At 32.1% G+C, this 27,773-nt stretch overlaps 1 protein-coding gene, 1 long non-coding RNA gene and 2 pseudogenes across 4 annotated transcripts; 1 reads left to right on the forward strand and 3 right to left on the reverse strand.

Annotated features, from left to right (window-relative positions):
• The first annotated feature begins 1,623 nt into the window (after positions 1 to 1,623).
• LOC128171132 (uncharacterized) lies at positions 1,624 to 3,845 on the forward strand (annotated as a pseudogene).
• Positions 3,846 to 5,481: 1,636 nt separating this feature from the next.
• Positions 5,482 to 7,004, reverse strand: LOC128171145 (uncharacterized). The gene is made up of 3 exons (XR_008242022.1): positions 6,956 to 7,004; positions 6,759 to 6,804; positions 5,482 to 6,378 (listed from the first exon to the last, which is right to left on the reverse strand). It is a non-coding gene; the product is annotated as an uncharacterized LOC128171145 (long non-coding RNA).
• A 1,199-nt stretch (positions 7,005 to 8,203) lies between these two features.
• On the reverse strand, positions 8,204 to 16,456 carry LOC128171093 (multiple epidermal growth factor-like domains protein 11). 3 transcript variants are annotated; one of them, XM_052836846.1, is made up of 8 exons: positions 15,830 to 16,456; positions 14,348 to 14,572; positions 12,823 to 13,077; positions 12,351 to 12,485; positions 12,021 to 12,158; positions 9,975 to 10,028; positions 9,310 to 9,447; positions 8,204 to 9,183 (listed from the first exon to the last, which is right to left on the reverse strand). In XM_052836846.1, the coding sequence occupies exons 1-8, from the start codon at positions 15,912 to 15,914 to the stop codon at positions 8,993 to 8,995; spliced, it is 1,221 nt and encodes a 406-aa protein (XP_052692806.1). In that variant the 5' UTR covers positions 15,915 to 16,456; the 3' UTR covers positions 8,204 to 8,992. The 3 variants fall into 3 exon arrangements, with proteins under 3 accessions (XP_052692806.1, XP_052692805.1, XP_052692807.1); XM_052836845.1 differs by having other exon boundaries at positions 8,205 to 9,183; positions 9,975 to 10,112; positions 15,830 to 16,455; XM_052836847.1 differs by lacking the exon at positions 8,204 to 9,183 and having other exon boundaries at positions 9,302 to 9,447; positions 9,975 to 10,112.
• A 4,798-nt stretch (positions 16,457 to 21,254) lies between these two features.
• LOC128171096 (uncharacterized) lies at positions 21,255 to 27,760 on the reverse strand (annotated as a pseudogene).
• Positions 27,761 to 27,773: the final 13 nt, after the last annotated feature.

Genomic DNA, 27,773 nt, shown 5'->3' on the forward strand with positions numbered 1-27,773 from the left:
GTTCTTCCTCTTTAATGAATCACCTTTTAAATGGGAAATATACTATGTATTAGTCCCTTTAATTAAAGTTAAAATACAAATTATTCAATGTCTTCAATTTTGGATGAAATTGGAACGACAAGCAATGCATTATGTTCATTCCGTGAAATGTCATATTCTTTTAAATTATTTTTTTCTGTTTATACACTCTAATTATAACTACCGGATTGTTGTGTGTATGGACAAAGTACCAACATGTATCAACGTTGAAAACATGTATTACAGGTACACTACATGTAATGTATTACAGGTACACTACATGTAATGTATTACAGGTACACTACATGTAATGTATTACAGGTACACGTTCTCTCTATCACTAGCTATCCCTTACTTATTATCTCTGTCTTTCCGTGTCTAAAACAAACCTTGTTTACATAACTTTAAAAATAAAAAAAATGCCTCTAAAACATGGCACGAGCTTTATTTGCTTAACAAACGTTGAGAATTCTGCACTCTATAACTCCCTTATAACTTGACAACAGACTTTTTAAAAATGATTCGGCTGATGACCCAGAAATATCTTAAAATAGCATATTAACGTTAAAATTTAAATTGGAAAAAACCCCGAATAAAATTAGAAAAGTTTCGATCCAAATCGCAACCAAGCCAATATATGGTCCGTTTCTATCTATGCTATCTTTATCTCTATCTTAAGGTACCTAACTACACCTTCACTTATACTTTTTAATACACCGCGTCACAAGATGGCGATTTAAATGTTTTGTAAAAAAGAGTTTATATCGTTCGAGTTGTTTGTTTATCGTCGTAGCTCAGTGGTTAAAGTATTGGGTTTCTGGACCACAGATCATGAGTTCGAATCCGCCTGGAGCTTTTGTTCATGTTAACTGAATTTTATTTTTGAAAATGTAATTTTTCATCCAAAATCGCAGATTTTTTGCCTATTAGACTTAAGCACTTCTTATTCATTATGATATCTATCATAATCAAGTAATTTTCTGCTGATTTGAGAAAATATTTCACGGTGTAGTGATCCACCTTAACACTAAGCAAATGATGACGGCGTCGATCCGTTTTTCAAAACTGTCTGTAGTTTGTACGGTGTTTCGGCATCTATCTTGCAAAGTTTTTATGCAATGATAGAAAACGCCGCATCTATGTCTTCGTGTGTACGTCCAACATACAGAAATCACAGTTGTTCATTAAATATATAAATACAAATATTAATAAATGGTTGTTTAGTTTTTAATTCATGTATTATTGAATGAATAACCTTAAAAGCGTGTAAAGTGATATGACAATATGATTAAGGTTACCTGTTCAACTTTATGTGAAAGTTAACTAACATGTTTTCAGAAAGTAGTGTAGAACATATAGAGTTTTGGCCAAGCTCTTCATTTCTTATATCTTTTGTTTTTTACATAAATTTCATTACTTATTAATATATTTTTTTATTCTTAAAGAAATAATTATGCCATTTAATCAGTTATACTCGTTTTCTTTGCTTTAAATATAAGCTGTTGATGATAGTGTTTGGTTAAGGTTCCTTTCAACATGTTTGCTTTTTTTGTACGATCAGAATTTTGATGATGTTTTTACGATTCTTTGCTATTAAAACCATTGATGCCTGTGTTTAATTATGGTCCTTTTCCATGTTTTTTTTTTTCAGACCAAGCCGTTGATGGCGGTGTTTGGTTTAAGTGCTTTCCTTTCTGTTACATATCCAGTGTTTTGTCTTCTCACCAGCCCAGACATTAAGTAAGTGAGGCATACCTTACACAAACGTCTGAAACTCACGGTGAGTCAATGCTTACTGACCGTCTGTCAACTCATTAAACTTTTCTGGATCTCATGAATATTTTATGTTTTTATCCGATTGGCTTCTCTACACTCCCATTAGAAAAGTGGCGGCTCAGAAATTTTATAACAAAAGTGTCTTTTTCTACCAACAAAACACAAATGAGTGTCGCTTTCTCATTGGTGAATTGAAAATAATGAATATTTATGAATACGAGAAAATTTATAAGAGTTTTCCCATGGACAGTACGCATATGCGAGACTGACCGGCGGTTTCCTACGACAGTATTGTTTTCATTTCAATAACAATCATTGAATGTTCGTAATTGCTTCAACTACTAATAATACAGCATATTCCTTGCTAACTTTTAAACGTAAGTACTGTTGTTCAGTGATTGCTGAACAAGGAAATGTTTTGGTGAAGGTATAAGGGTTTATAATTAGGTTTATTTGAGATCAAGTCCCGATCATTACTGCAAATATCAATGTTTTGAGGTGATAGTTCACAATCTGAATTGATGAGTACGGGTGTTTCAGTGAGATTTTGCAGTGAGTTATGTCCATTTAAGTATGAAAGGAATTAATTGGTATAGAAATATACCGTTCTATGTGTTGTTGAGATCAACAAAAAGTTATATATTTTTGTAAATCAGATATTCTAAAACATGTTTTCAATATGTAGATCTACTTAATTTTTGTCTTTAATTTTTCTCCAGACTATGGAAACGACAAAAACACCCGCGATATGAAGATGTTGATATCACAAAGAGTAAAACGGTGAGCAGTGTTCTTACAAAGGTCAAAGGTCAAGATTAATTAGACATGAAAAATACACTGTGTCAAATCATCAGGGTAGGAATTCACCTATATTTTATATTTTTTCAAAGGTCAACAGATATTTAACGTGTCAAATACATTATGTCAAATCATCAGGACAATAATCAACTATTTGTGGTAAACCAATAAATCGTAAAATGTTTGTAAAATGTTCTTACATGATCTTTCCTATCTTTTTACTACGACAAGAACAGTTAGGGGGAACGACCATCTTTTCGTTATTTAGACATATCAAAAGGAAAAACAAATTTATTGTTGTAACCATTAAGTAATGTCTATCAAAATTTGGAATTTATTGAATAAATGATATATTCGGGGACTTTTATTTTCACAAAAAAGCGAATTCAAGTTAGTTATCTCAAGTCTTTTTTCCCCCCAATAAAGTTGGTCAATGTTCTGTTTTGACAGATCTATACGGTGACACATTTAGTTCAGAGAACTGGACCAGTAAGTGAAATGGAGGTTCTAGCTCATGAAGCAGTAGGACCTCGCCAGTATGTGTATGGAGATGAAAGAAAGTAAACGGAATAAGGAATAATAATATGTATGGTCAATGAGAGATAACTGTGTTTGAAAGTTACATTTTGTGTGATTATTGTGTTTTTTCGACTTTAATAGAATTTGATGATTTTTAAGAATTGCACTGAAATATTTTTTAATAATTTGATGTCTGAAAAAGTATAATATCAACATATATTTTGAGAAACATAACTTAGCATATATTACTTTGTTTTTAAATTCAAATTCATATGTCTTGATAATCTCCATGTGGCGATGCCGTTTTTATATCTAACGACTTTCTAAAAATATGTAAACGTAATTGTTAGTTTAAACTTCCTTAGAAAGACGTAAAAGAGCCCTGCTTGTTAATATTTAAACAGAAAACACGGTGAATTTTGTAATTGGCTGTTTGATTTGGTCCATAGACACAGATATATTTAATTAACCCCGTGTCAGAAAGTTTCTGTGATTTTTGTAGACAATCACTTAATTCAATAGTTCTGCATTAAGTCCATACTGTACACATTTTTCCGAGAATGAAGACACAGGAACCAGTTTTAAAATTCATGAAAACTCAAATATATTTGCGAGAATCTAATAAATAGTTGTTTTTTATTCAATTAAATTAAACTAAAATTAAATTGTTTTTCACTTAATTATTTACAAATATATCTGTGTGAAGCCGATTAATAAATTGATTTTACATATTATGATAGTTGTTGTTTTTTTTATTCAACTACATTAAACTAAATTTGAATTGTTGTTAACTTAATCATTTTCCTTAGGTCGCTGTAGGTTTCCAATCAATTATCGGAGCATGTAGATTGATTTCAGTCACGTCAGTTTCTTTAGAGCTATAAATTGCAATAAGTTTTCGTAATAGAGAGAATCATACTCGGTAGATGTAGATGTAAATATTTGTTTATATATCCATCCACAAAGTATGATTTCCTCTATTTCCTAAGGAAGTTGATTGTAATAGTTCTGTACAAACTGACAGTTCTGAAATCTTTACGCCCCGTTTTATTAAGGCGTCGAGCTAATGCTCGGCAGGCTTCTAGCGATCGTCTGGATTGGCAATCGTCCAAAAATTCATGCACTGCACCGCCTTTTTAATGCACATAAAAAATAAGTTCCTTGAAGTATTTAACGTATTACAAGATTTGTATTCCATTTATTCAACTAAATTGTGTACAAAAAAAAACAACTTTGCCTCCCTGGTTATTGACAACTCATTGCATTAGTATAAATTTGCTTAATCAAGAAATGGCGGATGAATACAATAAGGTGCAATGTAAACATTCACTAAAATATTATTTAAGTTTATCGCTTACATTTTGATTGGAGACTGTGCCCGATAGAAATAAAATTTGATGTGTAAATGTATTTGTTATCGGGCATGGTCTCCAAAATAATTGTAAGCGATAAACTTATCTAGAGATTTTGTTGCAATTAATAAACACGATAATGCAGTTGGTTTGGTCGAGCATTTTAGATAGCACGTGTTGTGGATTTGTTTGTAAACAACCATAGCATAGGTAATCTTGTTTCAAATGGGAATTGAAATAAATAAAAGTATGTTTTATTATTATAAATATGGACACACTGTTGATGTATTCAAATTATGAGCCTGTGAAATGTGCAAAGACTTTTTAAAGCAGAAAGAAAATAATATTTTTTTTTTAACTTTGAAATTTCTTCGATTTTTGTAACCATGATGAGTTATTGTATTATAAACTCATCACTACCTTTTTTATAACGAAATATACTGATTATTGTTTTTGAAACAGCACAAAACGTAATTTATTTCCTTTTTTATTCTAATATTATTTGATAAACGACTATATATATTAGTACAGAAATTCAAATTATTGATATCATTCTATATAAAAGAAAATGTCAGCTCGACGCCTTTGTGGCCGTTCCGGCCTTTGATCTATTAAACCTTCAGCAATCTAATAACAAATCACGGACTGTACGAAATATTCGTAATAATGTCATACTCGAATTCCAATTATAGACGATTTGCCTGTTTCTTTTAGTGATGAACTGATGCACTTAAACAGTAATTTAGTTAATTTCACTTACTAGTACTTTTTACAATCAATTTATTAATTTGTTAAAAGGGATATGGGAATATAAACAATAAAATATGTTCTTTAATGGTTTTGGCGGGTTCTTATCCCATATCCCAATCACTAAAGAATGCATTTTAATGTTTTAATAATATTAACATTGTCGACGTAAAATATTAACGTTCATTTGTCAACAAATTTTAAATAAATATCAAAACAATGAAAAATGAGATTTTCATTAAGATTTAATGTAAATGTTAAAAACTCTCAAGGTAAATGATAAAAAAACCAACATTATATAAAATAATACATGGAAACTTGTTTACACTTAAATATAATTTATATAAGATGCAAACAATTTAAACAATTTTAAATTATAACAAAATTAGAAAACTGAGAAAACCATTATTTTAAATGGAACTACATTTATACTCCATTAAATGTCTGTATACAGGAAATGTCAGATGGAGAAATGACGCATCCTAAAACGGCGGACTGAGTTTCTCAAACACAGGTATTGTCAGACACGGACAAGTTATTGTACACAGGTATTGTCAGACACAGACATGTTATTGTACACAGGTATTGTCAGACACGGACATGTATTTGTACACAGGTATTGTCAGACACGGACATGTATTTGTACACAGGTATTGTCAGACACAGACATGTTATTGTACACAGGTATTGTCAGACACGGACATGTTATTGTACACAGGATACGACGGACATGTACAAATGTTTTTACACAGGGAATTGAAAACACGTACAAGTTTATTGAACACAGGTAATGGCGGACACGTTCAAGTTTATTTAACACAGGTAATGGCGGACACGAACAAGTTTCTTGGACACAGGTAATGGCGGACAGGTACAGGTTTCTTAAAGACAGGTAAAATAAGACACCTGCTATTTTCTTGAACAACATGTCTTGTGAAACACATACCAAAAACATGAGCACGTGAACATGTACAGTCATGAATACGTGTAGATGTAAAGACAGGCACGAACAAAACATGTTTCCATATCACATGTCATGTCAGAAACATAAACGATAGAAGTCAGATGCGCTACGAATTGTCTTCTGCTGAAGATATGGGAATGGCAAACGACGATCCAGTAATCCTGGTCTGCTTCAGCTATCAGAACGTTTGGGTCCGTCTATTTCCTGAAATAAATCGAGTTTCCATTAGAGATAGTAAATAAGATATCAATATAATCAAATTTGCATTTTAGAAAATCAATTAAGTATTTACTATTTATGCTCTTTTATTTACATACAAAGATTCAGTTATAATACTCATTTAGGTATGCACATGTAAATATTCTGCATATATTTTTTTACATATTAGATACGTATTATTAAAATGTATGTGTTTCATTACCAATATAACCTTTATAATTGTTCCGAATTATTTTAATGAAGTTCACTAACGCGCACGTATGGTATTACTCAAACATTACAAATTAAAATATATGACCATGAAAATGATCATTTTCTTTTAAATTCATGCACAAATTTATTCAGTAAAAAAGGAAACTACTTACACCTTAATAAGATACGAAGCTCCCATAATCAGGCCTTGTTTGAAATCTGTAAAGAAAAGTATCAATTGTTATGACTCCTGTGAGTTGTCTTTATGTATTCAACACTAATCTATTTTTGCATAGCATACATTGGGGTAATGTAGTGAAATAATACCACGCCTACATGATTACAAAAAGAATAGTAAGACATAACATACTTTTAAGGGAATCAACAGTGCCGTATATGGATAGTTAACTCCAATTAATAATATCGCTTTCTTTAATTTTTTTTTCTGTAAGATAATTATAAGGTATTAATACAGATATGCGATATTTGAAAAATGGCGAATATCTATGATATGCATTCAAATTTTAAAAGATATGGATAATAAAATAATATTGAAGGCGATACATGTAGTAGTTAAATGTATTCATGTTTATGACTAAGCACCGTCAATTATGTGTATAAAAACGGTTTATTACAAACAAAATATACAAAGGAAGGAAATCAAAAGCTAAATAGAATGAACAATGGCGTTAAAAATACCAAAAAATAGTTTAAACTACCTATACTTCAATGAGATTTGAAGCTCCAATAGTCAGGCCTTGTTAAAAATCTGTAAAGAAAATTATCTATTATTATGCCTCCTGTGAGATTGTCTCTATGTATTCAACAATCATCCATTTTTGCATAGAATACATGGGATATGTAGTGAAATCATAACATGCCTACATACATACCAAAATAGTATGACATGACATACTTTCAACGGAATCAACAGTGTCGATTCTGGATAGATAACTTCTCCATTAAATATCGCTTATCATGTTCATTATTTATTTCCTTTTACTGTAATAAAAGTAAATTAAAAAGTGTACAGATATGCAGTATTAAAACTTTGCGAATAGTTATGATATGCATTCCAATTTTGAAAAGATATGGATAACAGTTTGTTATTGAAGGCGATACATTGACGGTTTGTTATTGTCATTTTTTTTTATTTAGCAGTTAAATATACTTACGTTTCAGACTAAGCTCCGTCAGTCATGCGTATGTAAATGTATTCTTACAAACAAATCTAAATGTACAAAAAAAGGAAATTTCAAGCTAATGAAGAATGAACACTTGGGTTAAAAATAAATAATAACATTAAAATATATGCACACAAAATGCATAGTTAAAAACATGTAAGTAATCTTACACATAATCTTAAACATATAGTATGCACAATTTAAGGATGACCAGTTTCTTCATCTTAAACAGGTAAAGTGTGCATCAATACTACTGGGAACTCCACATTCGCGAGATTGAGAAGATTAGTAAAAGTATGTTATGAAATAAATATACAAATATTTTTTTAATTTATCAAAGACGATTAAAAAGTAATGAAAATACCGTTCTTCATTAAAAATCAAACCATATTTAATTAAAATATGAGTGAAAAACATTAACAAAGAAGCAACGTTCAATCAAAAGAAGCATTAATTTATGTAGATTTGAAAAAAATTAAATTAAAATAAATAACTGCAGATTGCTGGTGACAGACACTTAAACCGCAAGGGCTTGAAATTCAAAAGCTCTAAAATTACTTTTGAACCAAATAGGCATTATTCAGAAAAAATGTTCTCTATATACTTTAACGACAAAATTTTAACACTTACCCATCATGCACTTCTATTACTCCCCGTTGTTTCATACATACCACATTTCTCCAAACAATAACGCGACAACGCGTTGTAATGCATATATACAAATCAAAGTTATTCGTGGTTATTTTAATTTACCAGATTTTTAAAAATTATTTTTGCAAAAGCTGCTTTAAACTATATCAAAGTAACGTAATGCATCATACACCCAAGAAACAATTCTACCATATTGTCGTTGATTTATTATCACAAAAGAGTAGCCTTAATGTGCATTTATATTCATGCAATTTCCAACTATGTTCCCCATATAATGTGTGCTTTGTAATCTGTTAGTATGTTTGTGTTTGTTTGTTTCTTTAGTTGTTTCTTTTGTAAAATAAAAGAAAAAATTGTGTAACTACTTACCAATGGACATATCATTGGGGTCTGATGTACTCAAATCAGGTAAGTCATAGTACAGTTTTATTTTACCCGTCAATATTTAAAAAAATATTTTTAACACGAGAAAAACGTCAGAAAAATTAAATATTTTTTTTTAAATATCCCCTTATACGAAATCATGTTTCAAACTTTTCTTTAAAGGACGTTTGGATGAAAATTGACAGTTTTCAAAGCTTACATTTCAAAATTAAATTAAAATGTGTTTGAAAAAAATATATACTTTTTTGACAGAAGTATCCAATCCAGCCAGGACGGCAGCCATATTCACATGAACCACTGACATCGTTACAGCCATCACATGTGTAACTGTTGATACATGTCTCCGAACAGTCTTGTCCAAAATATCCAACGGGGCAAACTGACATGAACCAAATGTGTTATGTACTTAGTATTGATCACTATATACTGTTTCATTCTTCTTACCAATAAATTACACGCATTATTTATCATTTTTTCCTTATATATCTTATATGTATCTACTCACGAGTTTTACACAAGTTCCCTTGATAGTCAACATCACATCCTGTCAAACATGTCCCATTGATAATGGAACACTTGTTAACGTCACGACAGTGTCCACATATTTCATTGCAGTCGTAACCGTAAGACCCACTGTCACATGCTACGAATAAAATGGTAATTTGTATAAAGTTAATGTGTTAAGAAATATTATTCATTTTTAATTGTTTTGAATTCATTCATATATAATTTGATTTAGATAGTAAATATATATTCATTTTAACAGCAACTTGATCTGAGAAACTTGATATCAATATAAGACCTACGCAGATTTTCAGATCAATGAAGAAAGAAAGTGGTCTCTCCCCTTGGATCAAGTTGGGTACATACATGTTATGATAAATTCATTACGACATCTCTATACTTATTGGGAAAAACAATAAATTAATACTTATCTAGGTAAAACAGTAATCTATCTTTTAAAAAATAAATTCTTCTCAAACACAATTAAAAAACAAACGTCTTTTTCATTGGTTTAATAAGACAGCAGTAATGAACACCTAAACAACCTCATAGTGTTGATATAGAGTATCAGATTACAATGTAACATTATCAGTATTTTATTAAAGTTCTAATTGCAATTCATATTTTTGGATAGTTGAAATGTATATCAAAACACAAAACACTAACATTTTTTACACAAATCCCCTTGATAACCAGCATCACATCCAGTCAAACATGTCCCTATGAAAATAGAACACCGGTTTACGTCACGACAGTGTCCACAGGTTTCATTGCAGACGTAACCATACGACCCTCTGTCACACACTAAAAGTTTAAAATCATTTTAATTATATGTACAAATAAGGGTATCAATAAATTAAGTTGCAAATATAGAAGTTTGTCCATATTACAAATGAGACTAACTAATTTTTTTTCAAATTATGGACTGCTGTCTCCAAAAACGATATCACATTTCTTCTCAGCCTTTTTATTTAAATTGACGCCAAATTGAATGTAGGTATACATAATATTGTCCTTTGCTTTTTAAATACAATGTTCAAGAAATAAATTAGTTAAAAGGTAGATTTAGTTTTGCAAAATAGATCTGAGATGCATCAGAACATTGTAGTTTTGATTTTGTTCCTTGACTTTGGATACAACATCCGTACGACCAAACTGTTAAACATATATTGCATGCTACGTATCTGGCTTTCTGTTCATTGGGAATAAATATCCGAGTTCCTTTTTTTAGGTTGTAACGATTTGACGTCGACAAAGACGTGACGTAAAAACCCTGAATTGAACAATGTGGAATAATTGCTGTATATAGAGTCTATTACCTGGTCGGGGGGGGGGGTGGTTACTTGTTGGATAAATTTGATAATTGTTCATTATGTGAAGTTAAGGATGCTCTTAACACAACAGTTACATTGCATATTTTTATCTAATACTAAATGTATGTATTACATACAGTAATGAATACACGGTTTTTACATATGCGATAAAGCTAACAATAATAACCGCACATCTTCAAGGACTGATCTATTCTGCAAGGCTGAAGGGCAGAAGGGCTTGTACTTATCGGTATAGCACCGTTTTTGAAACTCCTTTGATTTTTTCAATTTCAGAATTTGGTAGAAATTTCAGTCAATGATCCATACGTCACAAAACAATGTCTGATCTATTTCACGCGTTATTATATTTTCATGGAATTTAGGACAAGAACATGCACTAGATAGTTGCATTCCAGAGTGTACTACTATGTTACCAGATATGGATCATGCAGTCATATTGGTAAAAAAACATATTTTTCAAATGTCGAGAAAAGACAACGCTATGTTTTGCAACGTTAATGTTCTACTTACAAACCTGATGTAATATTGAAATAGAACTGTTTCTTACTGACGACTCTAAAAATAATGGTCATCATAAATTTTAATTCACGTAATACATATGTTGTGGTTTTGTTCTTATTTCTGGGCAAATGTATCGTATACTGGGTGTATCTATATAGGTAGGTGTATATTAATACATGATACCGATCTCATGTGTGTGAGAGTCTGTAAAAAAGTGGTGTTTTGTCTGTAAAAAAATGTGAAAAATAAAGTAAATAAATAGGAAAACAAATGAAAAGCTGTCAATTTGACAGCAAACCGCGTTTTCTTTCGTGTGAACTGTATCCGTAATGCATATCAACCCTGAATTGCTAAACATTACCTACTGTATCCAGTTAAATGGAGTACCCTGTATGAAATATTTTGCCCAAGAATGACTATGTTCAAAAGCTGGTATTTTTTTCATAAATTATTAGAAATCAAAATTCTAGCAATATGCACACCTCTAATATATGTAAAATCGATCTGCTAAGGAACAATTTCCTATCTTGAAAACTGTAGGAGGAGTTCTCCGTACAATGAGGGTACTCTTTTGGCAGCCGCCCAACCTCCCACCCGCCCGCCATTTTCACAATTTCAATAACCGGATTTTTTCGTTGGAAAACCAGGTTAAAAAATTTAATAATACCAACCATTTTCCATATTACACCCTGCATCAGCCCACGACTAAATTACCGCCAAGGCTCTCTGGCTAATATTGGTGTCTCGGGCTGATATAGGGTGTGATATGGAGAAAGGTTATCCATTACAAACGATACATCCAATTAGGCAAGTCGCAACTGTTGAAAGAACGCGTGTTTATGTCACTTAATATGTGTTTATTTATCCACACACTTACCAGTTTTACACAAATCTCCTTTAAAACCAGCATCACACCCAGTTAAGCAAGTCCCATTGTTGATAGAGCACTGGTTTACGTCACGGCAGGTTCCACATGTTTCTTTGCAGCCAGCACCATACGTTCCTCCTTCACAAACTATCGATAAAAACTAATTTCTTATGGGAAATAATCAAACTTACGTATTAATTTTTACTTTATTGTATTCTAATCAAGGCTGAAAAAAAAACCAAAAAGAGATATAACACTATGTTGTATCTGCATGTTCATTAGTATTTAATTAACCATCTATACGGCAACTGAAAATCAGTTTTCCATCTGCAAATTTACCCATTTCACATCGGTGACCTTTGTATCCAGGTTTACAGCCCTGACAGGTGCCCGACTCTATGTGACAGTACTGACAGTTGACGTCTGAACAGGGAACGGAACAGTTGGACCCAAAATATCCGGTAGCGGGACATCCTCCAATTTGTACAATGGTAATATGATCATATGTAAAATGACATGTTTTACTTCTACGTAACTATTCATGAGTTATATAATGGCAATTAATTATATAAATGATGCATATTATAAGAGTGTTCATTTCAATCTCTTATGGAGCATTGAGAGGAGAAAACATAGACAAAAAATCATTATTGTTTAATGTGCAATTATAATGTTTAAAATAATGGTTATTGTTATGTGGGGAATATATCAAAAACACAATATGTAGATATCATACTAAAGTCAGTCAGCTGTAAATCATCGTTACTATCTTTTTGTTTACATATTTATTAAAAGAATAAAGTACACTCACCAAACACCTCCACTTCACAGAGGTCAGTGGAAACACGATCAGAGTAACCTCTAGGGTAGGTAACTCCTGATAGTCTCTCGTTGTAGTAGATGACGTACTGTCCATGTACAGGACAGGTGGTGGTGAAGACAGCAGGTATGGTGTCTAGTGTAAAGTTGTCGTCTTTGTAACACAGTGTTCCCTGTAGTCTGGCTGTTGTATTGGAGACGTACACCGAGAATCCAAGGAAATACTTAGTGATGTCATTAGAAGGACCTGCAAGAACAATTTAACACAATTAATTTAGTTGGAATGACATATGTTGCTGAATAAAAACATAAAGATAAATGATTCTCGACACGGTCTATACACAAGTATGGTTGACACACACTATATGCACAAATGAAGCGGGCATGTAGATATAATTCATGTCGATTAAATTTCGGTGATGCCTTTTTATAGTATGTAACGGTGTTTAACAACAGAGCTTACACGTTTTATGCAGGTAATTATATTGTTTAAAGGTTCAACAATGAAACAGACAAAAAATACTAAATACTTAAAAAAAGATTTGTTACGGTATCCATGTCAATAATACAAAAAAGAATCATTTGATGCCCCTACCACCTACTGTAGAAGGGGTTTCCTTGACAACTCTGTCTGGTTTAAAAGTATGTTGTCACCTAAACCTAAGCAGCGCTAGTGAATAACTGAACGTATGCATGAAGAATTCACGAAAATGATTATTGTCGACTTAAATTGAAACGCATTATTCTACTGAAGGTATCTTTATCGTGCCAACACCGACTGCGATGCTTGTCCTTCTGTTGCGACACAAGGACACGCACGACTAGTCTCTAGATCCGTAGATAATTGTTTATATACTTCATGCAGCAATGAGTTCAGTTTAATTTGTTTACTGATTTATTAAGGAAAAAAAAATAAACATATTAGAAAATTCCTGTTTTAAATGTTGCTATTACACGATATTTCCATAACTATTTAACGATTTGACCTTAAAAATAAATAAAGTGCCTCCTCTTTCCAAGTCAAATAAGTGTAAAAAGTTGGATATTATTTACTGTGACTGTTATCTTTAAATCTCACCTCAACAAAAGTTATGCTCCCAGAAATGATTTAGAGAATAGTCTGAACGAATATAAGATTTCAATTTCTCTGATAATTTTATTATAAGTCCGACCACTGGTTGGGAGGGGGGGGGGGGGTGTCATCATGTCAGGCTTAACTTACGTCGTTATCAAATAAAGGAAATTTTGGAATTAAAGTAAACATTTATATAAACATCAAACTATTTTGAATTTTGAAAAAAATGTTCTTACCCGGGAGATGCCAAAATAGCGCTGCCGTTTCGTTGTTTATGATACTGATAAATACATTAACACTGACAAACATGTTATATTGTTTCTGATTCTGATGATATACGATACAAGACCCCTAAACTGTGTCATTATAAACAATGACTAACAACGGAATATACGTTAAACACAACCTTATCAATATCGAGAATCAGTAAATGTGACTATACCAAATGGTTTATAGTTCGTCATGAAGTAGATGGTGATGTGATGGATGCTGTGGATGGTTGTCAGGTTCACCCACCAGGTGGCGGTTTGTCTGTTCTGTGATACAGCACATTGACCTCCATATTGACCCAGGTCTGATTTACGTCCGTCTACAGCGTTACTGGCGTCATATCTGTCGTTTTCGTTTGGATACTGTTGGTATGCTGGTTTGTTGAGGGCGACATTAACTGTGAAGATAAACACACATGTTCTAATAACATTACTGATGATGTCATCTCATGCTTCTTATAGCTTATAATACATGTATGCATGTATTGAACATTCAAATGCAGTTGTTAAAACGATTTGAAAGTATCAATTTTCTCTAGCAAAGCCTATAAATATATAAAATCCTAATGTAGTTCAAGCGATAAAAGAACCTAAGTAACTAATGTTATAAATATTATAAATAAAAATTTCATATCTGATAGAATAATATTGAAGTTTGAAAAAAGAAATTCCTATGGATATATGTAAATTGTGTATATATCTATATTTTATACAATGAACTATTAGTGTCTCAGATTGAACACCCCCCTCCCCCGGAAGACACGTGTACTATCGAACACATACACGAAATAAAATGCAGTCGATGAAACGCTTTAAAAATATTTTTTTCTAGTAAGTCTGTATATAAATCAAATGTAGTACAATCGGGGAAAATACTTGACATAAAATATAAAAGTAGCAGCATTAATTAATTCATGAATCATGGTAGGTGCCAGCACGATAAAGAACCCTTACTTGTCATTGTTCCTAACTGCCGAACCATTGATCTTTTCCCGGCATCAAGTGACATTAGGAATTTGATATTTCCTTGTCAATATATTTATATGAAGCAGGCACGTAGCATCAGGGGGGGGGGGGGGGGGGCCTGGCCCCCCCACTTTTTTGGTCAGCAAAGATTTTTCTTAAATTTACATACAAAAAATTAAATTAAGATGGAGTTGCCCCCCCCCCCACACTTTTAAGGGACCATGTAAAAAATTGGATTGAAAAATAAGTTCACTGAAGTTAAAAGTAACTGTTTCCTTTCTTTCTCCACCTCCCCCCCCCCCCCACGGTTTAGGATTTTCAGGATTTTGGAAAGTATTACCTTTTTTTTTTTTTTTTGCTTGTCAAGATTTTTTGGATGAGTCTGGCCCCCCCACTTTCAAAAACGATGCTACGTGCCTGTGAAGTACGTTAAGCATATAACCTTTCAAATATTTGTAGTTGATATATGGAATATTTTTTGAGTGTGGAGATTGGTTATTGAATGGAGTATTGCTATTGTTATTTTAACAATCATTTCTGGGAAATTCAATAAAATGGCCTTATTTTTTTTACATTTTATTCTTTTAAATTATCTACTAATGGTTTGGTTTAATCCTTATAAAATATCCCAAAACAACCTCATTTGGAAAATATCATGAGTTTTAGAAATGTACATAAAGTGGACTCACCGTATGCCTGGGATGCTGTCAGCAGACAGAACAACACAGTGAGGACATCGTGGGGACACACAGAGTTTCCGGACATGGACATCATGGTGTTGTCAATCTGGTCAAACTATATAACTCTATGAGTATAGATTTGTATGCCTAACAGAAATATCAAAGCAAATAAAAAGTATACATTCGTCTTAGAAGACAGATGTAGACAGGCTGTATATCTATTTGTTTATAGATGTTTAAGTAAGGGAGGAGTTAAGTGTGCATGGTGTAGTGAAAGCGCAGACTCAATGATCACGTGACGAGGAAGTAAAACAAGAAATATTAAGAGCTTAGTACGATTTCAATGACTAGCTCAGTAGCTGTCATCATAATTGCAACAAGCAGACCTTTATGTGATTGTTTTGAAATTGTTAAAGCAAAAGACTTTAATGTAAATATAATGATATAATGCATACACATATGTGTATGAAAAGTTGTTGATCAAGTTGAGTTACTGCACACGTACATCGTTCATTTTGTGGCTAAAAAGTACTTTAACATTACTTATTTGCTAAAGATCACATTACACGATATCTAGAGCATATCGAGTATTTTATAAAAATGGATCGATGACTGCATTGAATAAGATAAGGACTTGCATTGAGAGAGGGAAACTGTCATGTTGTAAATTTTGAATTTACTTGATGGATGTAGATACAAAATTTACAACATGAAAACTGGTGCACAGACTAGTTGTCATGTTTTAAATTTTGTATTTACACCCGCCAAGTAAATTAAAAAATTACAACATGACAGAACGCTGGTAAAAACAAACTGTTTTTAAAAATAAACACGTGGTTGCATTGTGCAAGCGTGTATATGTAACTTCGCCAAATAAAAACGAGTTGGCCAATCATACATTTTGTACACAAAACGGCATGTATTGTTTATACACAATGACATAATGTGTTCATCTTTAAAGCGCTAAAGAAATGCATCTAGCATTATATTTTAGAATGTGTTGCAATATCACAAGTCTGGAACAAGTTTATAGACAAAAAAATTTCGGCTAGACCAATGTGCTAAAATTCGTACCTTATGACAACATGTAACATGAAATTAATGAGAAAATTGTGTATGTTAATAACAAAGATGTACGAGGTAGTCTGTTTTTCATGAGGTTCATTTTTTTTAATAACTTTTCCCAACTTTAAAACCTTTATATTTATATATGTTTACCTCTGACAAATTCATATGTATATTTTAATGTTATTTTGTTTCTCATGATTTACCATATGTTTGAATTGGTTTTGAGCGAATAAATGAACTGAACTGCAAAGGTGAAACCATTTTATTAGTGAGACTTAAAACTTTAACACATTACATGTGTAACATCATCTTAGTTTGTTTTCTTTTTCCTTACAACATATATTTTTCATCTATCATTCTTTACCTTTTAGCATTGCCCTTTTTTTAGTTAAAAAAAAAACCCCAAACTCATAACGATTACAATAAATCAATGACTGAAATATCTTGGACACAGGTTCGTGCAGGAACAATGTACACAAACCATAATTAACTAGACAAAATATGAATTCTTTTTAATTGATAATTAAATTCTTTTGATTCATATTTCGTTTAGTAAACTTGAAGACCAAGATGTAATAAGAGTCATTCAAGTGCACAATTATCAAACTTCATAAAACATAACACAAAGGACATGTTATTACACGTTAGCGCGCAATATTCAATTGCATATAATAACCAAAAATTCACATTAAAGGAATTCCACAGAAGTGCATTTAAGAAAGAATGCTTGACAAATAGTTTGTGCGGTGCGTTTTAAGAATACCAAGAGAAGTGTGATATCGGCGTTGTTCTTCTTTAAGTCACTCTCATTGCAGGCACATAGCATCGTTTTTGAAAGTTGGGGAGGGGCAAAATCATTTTTAAAAAACTTGACAAGCAAAATAAAAAAACAAACAAAAAGGGGTAACTTTTCCAGATCATGAAAATCATCCGGGGGGTTGGGGATGGGGTAGGAAGGGGGAGCATATATTTAACTTCATATAACAACAATCTTGTTGTTAGTTTCCTTCCTTTCAATTCCATTTTATACATCCTCCCCAAAAGAGTGGGATGCCGACTGCATTTTAATTTACTTTTTTGCATCTTAAATAAAACACAATGTTTGCGGGAGTAGGGTGTGTGCAGGACCTACTGCCCCCTCCCCCGGACGCTACGTCCCTGCATTAAGATGATGCAACTTGGTTGTCTCTGAAAATTCGTATTTTTAACAGTTTTGTCCAGCGGCTTTGGTTATTCAATAAGCAGTTAAAAATTCTATTACCATGATATTTGGCGATTTGGTTCCATCTTCTCACATGTATTTTAGATGGGAATCAATAAAAGTATTGAATCATTATATTCAACGAGAACAATTGGTTTATATACCAACATTTAAAAGACGGAAATAAACCGATACATGCACGCAATAAGCAGATGCTTACTGTCATCATCTTATTAAAAGAGAGAAATGCGCACTGTTGTTAGTAATTAACGGTGAAATAATGTAACTTTTAATTTGTATTATAAAAGTATGACAATGTTTTGATGGATTTTGTTTGTTTGTTCTAAAGACAACATCCGTAGAACAGTAATATGGTACTTATTTGATGATCTTAGACTCTGGTACGTTAGGGAACAATATAAACAAACCATGATAAACTAGACAGGATATGAGTGTCATTATTTTTATTTATTTGATAATAACATTCTTTTGATCCCTACTAGTAATTTCTTAGTAAATGGATCAGGAGTCATTCCAAGTGCAAAATTATTAAACTTCATAAAACAGAACACAAAGGAGGTGTTATTACATGTTTAGCTACATTGAACAGACGGAAACATCTGTAGGAAAAGAAATTCCGGCTAAAACTGATTCACTATATGTAAAATAGATGTTTATTGTCATCAGAGCACTTTCTACAAATAAAATAAAAGGAAGAAAAAACCTGCATTGTTCATTGTTTACTTCCGAGACTTCACATGAAAATATTATCTTCTCTCGATGCTTTTCTCTGTTTGTTAGTTATTGAATTTGATTTTTTACAAAAAAAATGCACTTAAAAGGAATATTTTACATAAGTATTTGAAAGAAAGAAAGCTTGACAAATGATTGGGACGTTGTGTATAAGGTACATGCATGCTAGTTAAGTGTTTAAAAGAAAAACATGCTTGACAAATTTTTGGGACGTTGCTTGAAGGTGTAAGGAAGGTAGGATCGTTTTTGAAAAGGGGGGAGGGGCGATTAATTCAAGAAAATCTTGACAAGCAAAAAAAAAAAAGGGAAAAAGCAGGGGGGGGGGGGGGGTTATACCTTAATTTCAATTTCACTGATTATTTCCTTATTTTCAATTCAATTTTTTCATGTTCCCATAAAGGTGAGGGGGGGGGGGGGGTTAACTCCATGTTAATTAAAGTTTTTGTATGTAAATTTAAGAAAATCTTTGCTGCGCAATAAAGTGTGTGTGGGTGGGGGTCCCCTTGATGCATCGTGCCTGGGTGTGCATTAGGTACATGTGTACTAACTACTGTTCCCAGTGAATTCAATCCCACTGAGATACTATAACTTGTTTCTCTTTTAAGATATATATATAACAATTTATTCATTGGTTTTAATTTTTAAAAAAATGTTTCAAGTCCTAAGATGATGAAATAAAATTCTATACACAGGATGAATGGCGATTTTGTTCCTATTTCGCCCACTCTCATGTATCATACGTAGAAGTCAACTTAAGTTTGTTATTATCAAATGGCATACGAAAAATTGTTATGAAAAACAACATTTGAAAGACGAAAGTAGCCGTGAGGAAAAAAAAATTATCTGCTAAAAATGACGGAAGCACGAATTAAACAGACGTTTACCATCGTCATTTGTTCTCTCCAAGATAACATCACTGACCTGTTTTTACTTCCGGGGCTACATTAAAAATATTTCTTCTATCAACACCTTTCATTTTTAATAAGTATAATATATTGATTTTAAAAATACTAAACAAAGATACATTTAAACAGTAGTTTTGTAACGATAACATGGGGAAGGAATCGTGAGACATACTAGAGAGTGTGAATGTAAAAGCTGCATAGTCCGGGTTTTTGTTTGTTTTTGTTTTTTGGTATAATAGTATCAAATAAATTTCCATATAAACCGATTATCTCAGAAAGTTTGACACGTTCGAGTGTTTACTCTACCAGAATCGGTCTTTTTAAAGTTTGAAATTTTTAAAGTAAAATGGTTACGTTATTTCAGCATTGTAAATAAGACAACCTTAAAAAATATTATTGAAGAATTTTGAATTTGATTTGCAAAAAAAATATAACCTTTATTTTTAGCGATATGAAAGTTCTAATACAACCAAATCTGCTTCACGTCACGGGCACATTCTAATATGAGGCGACACCTTTTTATACCGTTTGTTTTGTAAACAAATGTTTTACATTATTTTATTTTAACATGACTTAAATAATCGGAAAAAACTACTGCAATGCCTTTTATTCTACACATTCTTAGCATATAACAATCGTTTTACAAGTGAACATAAAATTTGATATAAAATCGAAACAAGCAGCTTGATGAAATCTAAATAGGACATTAAGCGCTGTTCTTTTTTATTTAATAAACTGTCTACATAAGTGTAGTGGGTGTAAAATAACAATATGCTAATGCTAAAATTAAATCTATAGAATAACACCTGTGTCATCTGTTGTACTTAATTCTTTTAAAACGTTCAATTGTCATATGTATCTAAAACACCTTTTGTTTTGACAAATCAGTAATTGCGTTATTCGTTGTATTAAGAGTTTTAAAATCATGAAAATCATCGCGGGGTTTGTGTGCGGTATGGGGATTTGGGGGTAGGGGTGCAGAGCATATCTTTAACTTCATATAACAATTATCTTGCTGTTAGCACTGCTTGAAAAACTAGCTTTACAAAGCAAGTAAAGGTAATGTAAATTTAATATTTACATAACCTTTAATTACCTTTACTTAAATAAGTCAAAGTTCTAAAAGGTGACCTTTACAACAGCTTTACTTAACTAAAATGTGATGTAATGTCCCACTTTTTCTTGTCTTTACATAAAAGTAAATTTACTTTTTACTGGGACAAAATATATTATTTTATGGACCTTAAACCTGATCTTTAAGAAATGTAAATATTAATTTTGATCATCTTTAATTACTCAAAATGTCATATTTAAGTGTTTTAAATATATCTTTGTGGGCACAACAAAGCTGACCTTTACAAATTGTAAAGGTAAACTTGCATCACCTTTAATTATTCAAAATGTCATATTTATTTATCAATTACGACTTCTTTTAATCATTATTCCTTTTCAACCTTTGTTCTTGATTTCACATTTTTTGATAAAAAAAAAAACCCATACAAAACTGTACATTGTTATATTTTTATTGAATAACAAGTCACTATGAAATTCAATCGCAGCTTCTCGGGCCTATACGGCAGTGCCCGGAAAACACCTCGAATGTACAGTTGTATTAAAAATACCGGATGTTAGAACTTTATACAAAATGGGGCTGATTCTCATTAAAATAAGTACAGGCTATACAACATTGTATGTCACTTCTGTGGTTTGTTTTTATTTCATCATCGAGCTCAGATCTCAACAGCTCATAAAATGTGTGTTGTATTTTTATCAAAGTCTTACAAAAAGGAGGGTTTTCATGAACGACTTTGTTATACATTCGAGGTGTTTTTCCGAGCTCTGCCAGAAAGGCCTAAAAGCTGTGATTAATTAGTACAATATCTGAAGGTAAACATTTCAAGATTTAAAATATGTTAAAGCTTGCTACAACCAGAACCAGGTGGATTCGAACTCATGATCTGCGGATCACAAGCAGATCATGCTGTAAACCACTGAGCTATGACAAAATGCAATCAAATATGGTTGATACAAAAAAATTGAACAAAAAATTAAAATAGCCATCTTGTGACCTTGAGTCTAAAAAGTGTAAGTCTGATTTTAGCGAAGTACTTTAAGCTATAACACATTTTTCCACACAAAATAAGTAGCTACATGTTCTATTTCCAAATTAAAATGGAAAAAATAAAAAAAATCAATTAAAAGCCGGAAATATTTGGAGTAACTATATACATAATTGCAAGAGTTATGGAAAGAAGTCAAATTATGGAAGCCATTTGAAACTTTGAAATGTCCACGCATCTGTTTCAACCTAGAAAGTTAATTTGTTGACTAAGGTAAGTTACCCCAGTATTCAAAATTTTTTTTCACAAACTATATGAAAGAACATACACATATTTGATGATTAATTGTATCAACCAGCAGGATTTCACCCAAGAACATGCACTTAAAATATAAATTGAGAAGTTAAAATTCTAAATGTACATGTTTGAAATTTCTAAATAAATTCACAATACACAAAACACAATGTTAGGTTGTACATTCAAGCATAAATCTATTTAAAAATCCATGAAAATTCCTCATCTAGGTCTGGAGTGGGCTGTTCCTTCGTTGTTCCTGTTGTTCTTTTCTGCAAAAGTCTCCTACTCCTGGGTGGACAAGTCTCTAGATACTTTGCGTCTAAGCTCTCTTTCACATGTTTCCATGTGTCACTTTCCCAGGAGTAGGGATGTGATAAAAACCCATCAACTCCCTCCTCATCACTGGACATATATTTGTATGCCTGTTTGGTATTCAAAAACTTTCTTACGGAGGCCCTCTTCTCCTCTGTCCAGTTCTTCTTTTTGTCCGTAGCTGCCAGTCTTCGTCGTACTTTCTACAAAGATTTGAAAAAAAATCTCATCTTTAAAACAAACACATAAGAACTTGCAATTATCGAAAATGAAATTTATCATATCTCATTTAAGACATGATAAAAAAACAAAACAAAACAGTGCCCTCTTACTATCATTTTTGACAAAATTGACAAGTGAAATAAGCTATCAGTTTTATACTGCCATGAGAAGAATTATGTAGGATTTGAAAACAATTTTTTAAATCAAATTTTCAAAATTCCTATCACATGTGGATTGATAGACAACTATAAAGTTAAACTTGTATTCAATCAGGGACTTTGCGGATATAATAAATTTGTTACATGTACCTCCTTTTTTCTTTCATAAGTTGCCTGACGCTGTTTATGTAATACGTCCTTGTTCTTTGCCTTTCTGGTGGCCCCTTCCATTTTAGAGGTAAAATATCGTTTCACAGCAGCTATAATAAAGTTACATTTTAATTATTAATAATGATAATATAAATGAAAATTGAACTAAGTAATAAACATGATAAAGGAAAGAAAAAATAACAAAACAAGAGTGGCTACATGTATATATCAATCATCCAAGCAACAATTTCATCGGACAATATCTATACAAAGTTGGACACCCCCCCTTTCAAAATGTAGTCTCATTCTGACCACTCCCATCCTAGTTGTAGTATACTTTGATCATACAAAGTCCATAGCTTGCTCTCAAAAGATCATTATTATTCTTACCCTCTAAGACTTCGGAAGACACATCTGGGGCAACTCCTTTTACACTTTTCTTAATAAACTCTGTCATTTCGGCATTGGCTTCATCATTAAATCTGCATGAAAGTAAGAAAAACCAACACAATAGAAAAAATCAAGTTTCAAAAATACCGATAAGTGAGAAATCTAAAAATTTCAGATTACAGCTGAGTAAAAATGACAGTAATACATGTATATAATAAATTCATTTTAAAGCTAAATCCAATAAAATATGAAATATAAAGTATTTGTTTTACCTTTTCTTGAAATCCCATGCCAATTCCCTGTCCTCCCCACATGTGTAGAATTCTTTGACATTATTCTGTAAATATTTTCAAATATGAACAATATGATATCACATGTAAATTAAACACTATTTGAAAAACAAAGTGCAAGTACTATTTCGATGAAAATTATTAAAATACCATGCCTTGCTATCAATTGCAAATTCAAAATAATGTGTACCCTTATTCTATTTGGAACACTGATGGTCTCTGGTGCTTCTTCTTTTCTTTTTCCCACTCCCTCTTCAGGTCCCTTATTTCATTTCTTACCACTTTCATTGTGGAAAGAATTTCTTTTTGTGTGGCTTGCATTTCTTTTAATTGCCCCTGTATACCTGTTAAAACAATAAGAAATATGTAACTGACAGAATTTAAACAATTATTTATCAAATATGTAAACATAAGAGCCCACATCAGCCTGTATACTAAGAGACAAAGGGATGCTAAATTGAAAGCAAAGGTCGGAACCGGCACAATGGTGTCAAGCTGACATTTTCTTTTATCATGTTTATATACGAGGGTCAATAAAAAAATACGAAGACTTTTGTCATAGCTATGTTACTTAACGTCGTATCATTACTAAATTTGGTAGACATAATTTAGCAATACATGTAGTTTCAAACAATTTGCAAAAAAAAAACTTAATAAATTTCTTTATTTCTAAGAATTATTTAGAATTTAATCCTGCTAAAATGAGGTCACTGCGCACGGTCAAAATGTGTGTTATGTCAACAATAAACCGTATTATGTTGAAAGTAATATCTCCATAAATTGGGCTTAAAACCAAATAATATTGAAACTTAAATGTAGTATAGTCATGGTATTCTTTGAACCAAATAATGACGGGATATATTGTTTTGTCGAACATATATTAGTTACTAAAGTCAGATAGTCCTCTTTAGAATTTACTAAAAACATTGACGCTGCCGGACCAAGCACTATTGATATCGAAATCTCGTCTCGTTCAACCAGACGTTCGGCTGTCTCCGTTAATCTCCAACAAGCAAGAGAGCCTCTCTGCTGTCGGAGATTTACGGAGACAGCCGAGAGTTTGGTTGAACGAGACTATATTAAACTCTGGCGTAGGAATACATGAGAATAAAAAGTATCTGACTTGTTCGTATTATATAAAATCTGACTATTTTCAAAGTGTTTGTAAATAAGTTTCCTAGAAAAACAATGCTTCAGCATACATTTGGCATTTCTATCTAATATCTGTAATCTTGTATGCCCTCTGGGCCCAAAATTGGAAATAAACTATTATTATTATATTATATTATATTATTATTATACATTACATCGAATTTTTCTAATAATTTCAAGAACTAAGTCTTCTCAGCGGTGGTAATTTGTGCTTCGGTCCAAACACTGTTTCACTTTCGGTTTGCCAGAGTACCTGCATAGGAGAGTTGATTAAAATCAACTCCTAAAAACTTATTATTAAAACACACTACTTACCCTTACTAGAGGTAAGCCTTGGAGTTACTAATTCATGCGAGTTCTCAGAAGGTAACTGAATCCCTCTAGGGGTTTTCTGTGAAGAGAAAAAATCACATGATTGTGTTATATAAAAATGTTTTGCAGGTGATTATAATTATTTGTTGATATCACAAATACTGAACTTGAACTCGGGACCTCTGGCTTATCGTGCCATCACTCTTGCCATCAAGCTTGATATTCAATGTATCTACTGACATCTACATAGTTGTGATAAGTCTGATAAATTGTTAGTTCTATTCAAATTGCTAAAAAATTGTAGTTTTGATTTACATACCTGTCCTTTCTCCACATTTGTTTGCACTTTTTCTCTGGTTGACTGTTTTTTTCTTGGTGATCTTCTTAAAGCACTGGTCATCTAAGAGAAAAAGAAACAAAGTTATTATCACTTTATTTGAAATATTGATCTACTTTAACATTTACTACATAAATAAAATAACTTTTTTTTCAAAAACTATATATGCAGTCATAAAAAATTTGAACTGTAAAATGAATAATTGTAAATATTGTAGGTTGAAGGTAACTATGTGAAATTTATTTTTTCGGAACATTAGAATTTCCAAGTACTTGATTTTGAAGAGTCAGGGGGAGGAACATTTTCTACTTTTGTCACCTGTTTATTATTGATAAGTTGATATAATTCAGTAATCTGTTAATGAAATTGTTTATGATAAGTACTACATACTGTCCATGATGAAGATGGAGTGTCAGCATCAGTTTCAAATTCCTTGTCCGATTCTTCCATCATCTCCCTTGTACTACTTGGTCTTTTCCTTGGAGACCTCCGTAGAGCACCAAGACTTGATTTCTGAACCAAATAATGAAAATTCATATTATGATGGTTTTTTTTTTTTTTTTTTTTTTATCTTTGATAATAAAGTCACTGAATTAGTTGATTCTACTTTCACAGTCATTTAACACATTTCCACACATGCAGTTTTAAATTTCTGTATTAATACCTTTCCACATGTAGATGGAGTCCGAGTTGCCTCATATTCTTTATTCCATGAACTTTGTGTGCGTTTTTCTTTAGATTTCTGAGAATCAAAATTAATGAAAATGATCCAATTACCATTCAAATACTGAATTTTTACCAACTGTAAAACTAAACTGAATTTGAATGAATCTATGACATGCCATACTTGAATGATAATCAGTGAATACCAGCTAGTCCCACCATTTACTTTTAAAATACATAAAACATCATAGTGCAGGAGGTAAGTGGTAATATGGTATTGATAGGGGAAAAAAATTATGCAATATAAACCTAATCAACTAGTAAAAAATATCATTGTAAGGGTGTACAAGAGAGAGAGAGAAAGAGAAAGAAAGAGAGATGCAATACATAGTTTAATAACTTGCTGCAAAACTGTACGTATCGTCAGGGGAAATTTGTGTTGATGGACTTGGAGCAACAGTTCTGGGACATGCATTATTAACAAAAAACTATTATTAAATGCACAGAAAAAGTTATGATACATTTCATTTTTGATGTCATTACTTTACTAGCATCTTAATATCTTTTAAACGGCCTCACCAGCCCCGTAAAGCAAAACGGTGTGGGATGTTTACAAATAAGAATGGCAAATCTTGATCCCGACATGAAATACCAGCAATCATACTTCACTTTTCAAAGTCTGAGAGAAGTTCTGCAGCTACTATATTCTTATATTTACATTGTTCAATGTCTTTGCCTGCGATAACACTACGCATCGATTTTGCACTATATAACCCATAAAGCCAAATTGAGGCGCCAGCGGGGTTTGCTTATTTATATCTAAATATTTAATCGTACAATGGTTTAAAATTATATAAATATAAGTAATAAGGAATCATTTTTATAAAATTATGAGGTGATAATTTCAGTCGGGGCGTGATCAAATCTATCATAAAGCCCTTTGGGCTTTATTGGATTTGATCACGACCCAACCAAAATTATCACCTCATAATACTCAAAGAATGATTCCTCATATAATAACTATGCAACTCAGCAAGTGTTATATAAATTTACAAAAACAATATTAAATGTAATGGTGCTTTCTTGAGAAAGAGAAAGGCCAAAGTGTAAGGTGAGAGATGTGAAATTAACATTTTTACTACTAAAACTGTGTGTTTGTACATGGGTATGTGAGAGAGAGAGAGAGAGGGAGAGGGAGAGAGAGAGAGAGATGTGCATGCAACATACTTATATTGGGGGGCTGGCAGTGAAATATAGTCTAATAAATACAGAGACATTTCAGATTTCTTACCAAGATTGAGTCTGAATCCGATCCAGCGTCGATATTTGGAGACAATGGCCTTAAAACACGTGCGCGCTTCTTCTTTTTGGTCGGGGTAGGTGTAACGTTACTGTCTACATCGCTACACTCCAGTGAATCAATCTCCGTGTCTTCTAACTCTAAATGCAAACTCTGTTGACTTTCTTGTTCTTCCTCGGAACCGCTCAAATCCATTAAATACTGTGACATCTTGGGAAATTCACAGGTCTATCGTTTGAAACTCTTGTATTTAAGCCGAGCGCGTTTTTGTCTCACTCCTGATTGGCTGTCAGCATCATTTTCCATATTTGGCAGTACCAAGCAAGCGTTCGTTTACTGATTCGCGTCTTGATGATATTTTTGTTTTGTTGTTTTTGTTTTTG

The sequence above is a fragment of the Crassostrea angulata genome, chromosome 2 (genome assembly GCF_025612915.1).
Source record: "Crassostrea angulata isolate pt1a10 chromosome 2, ASM2561291v2, whole genome shotgun sequence".
NCBI classification, from domain to species: domain Eukaryota; kingdom Metazoa; phylum Mollusca; class Bivalvia; order Ostreida; family Ostreidae; genus Magallana; species Magallana angulata.

Excerpts from the sequence above, each read along its gene's own strand:
- LOC128171093 (XM_052836845.1), bottom strand. The coding sequence starts at position 15,914 with ATGATGTCCATGTCCGGAAACTCTGTGTGTCCCCACGATGTCCTCACT. Across the intron at positions 13,078-14,347 it reads GACGAACTATAAACCATTTG|GTCCTTCTAATGACATCACT; the intron begins GTATAGTCACAT and ends TTGTTCTTGCAG. Across the intron at positions 9,184-9,309 it reads AGGGAACTTGTGTAAAACTC|TTTGCCCCGTTGGATATTTT; the intron begins GTGAGTAGATAC and ends GGTTCATGTCAG.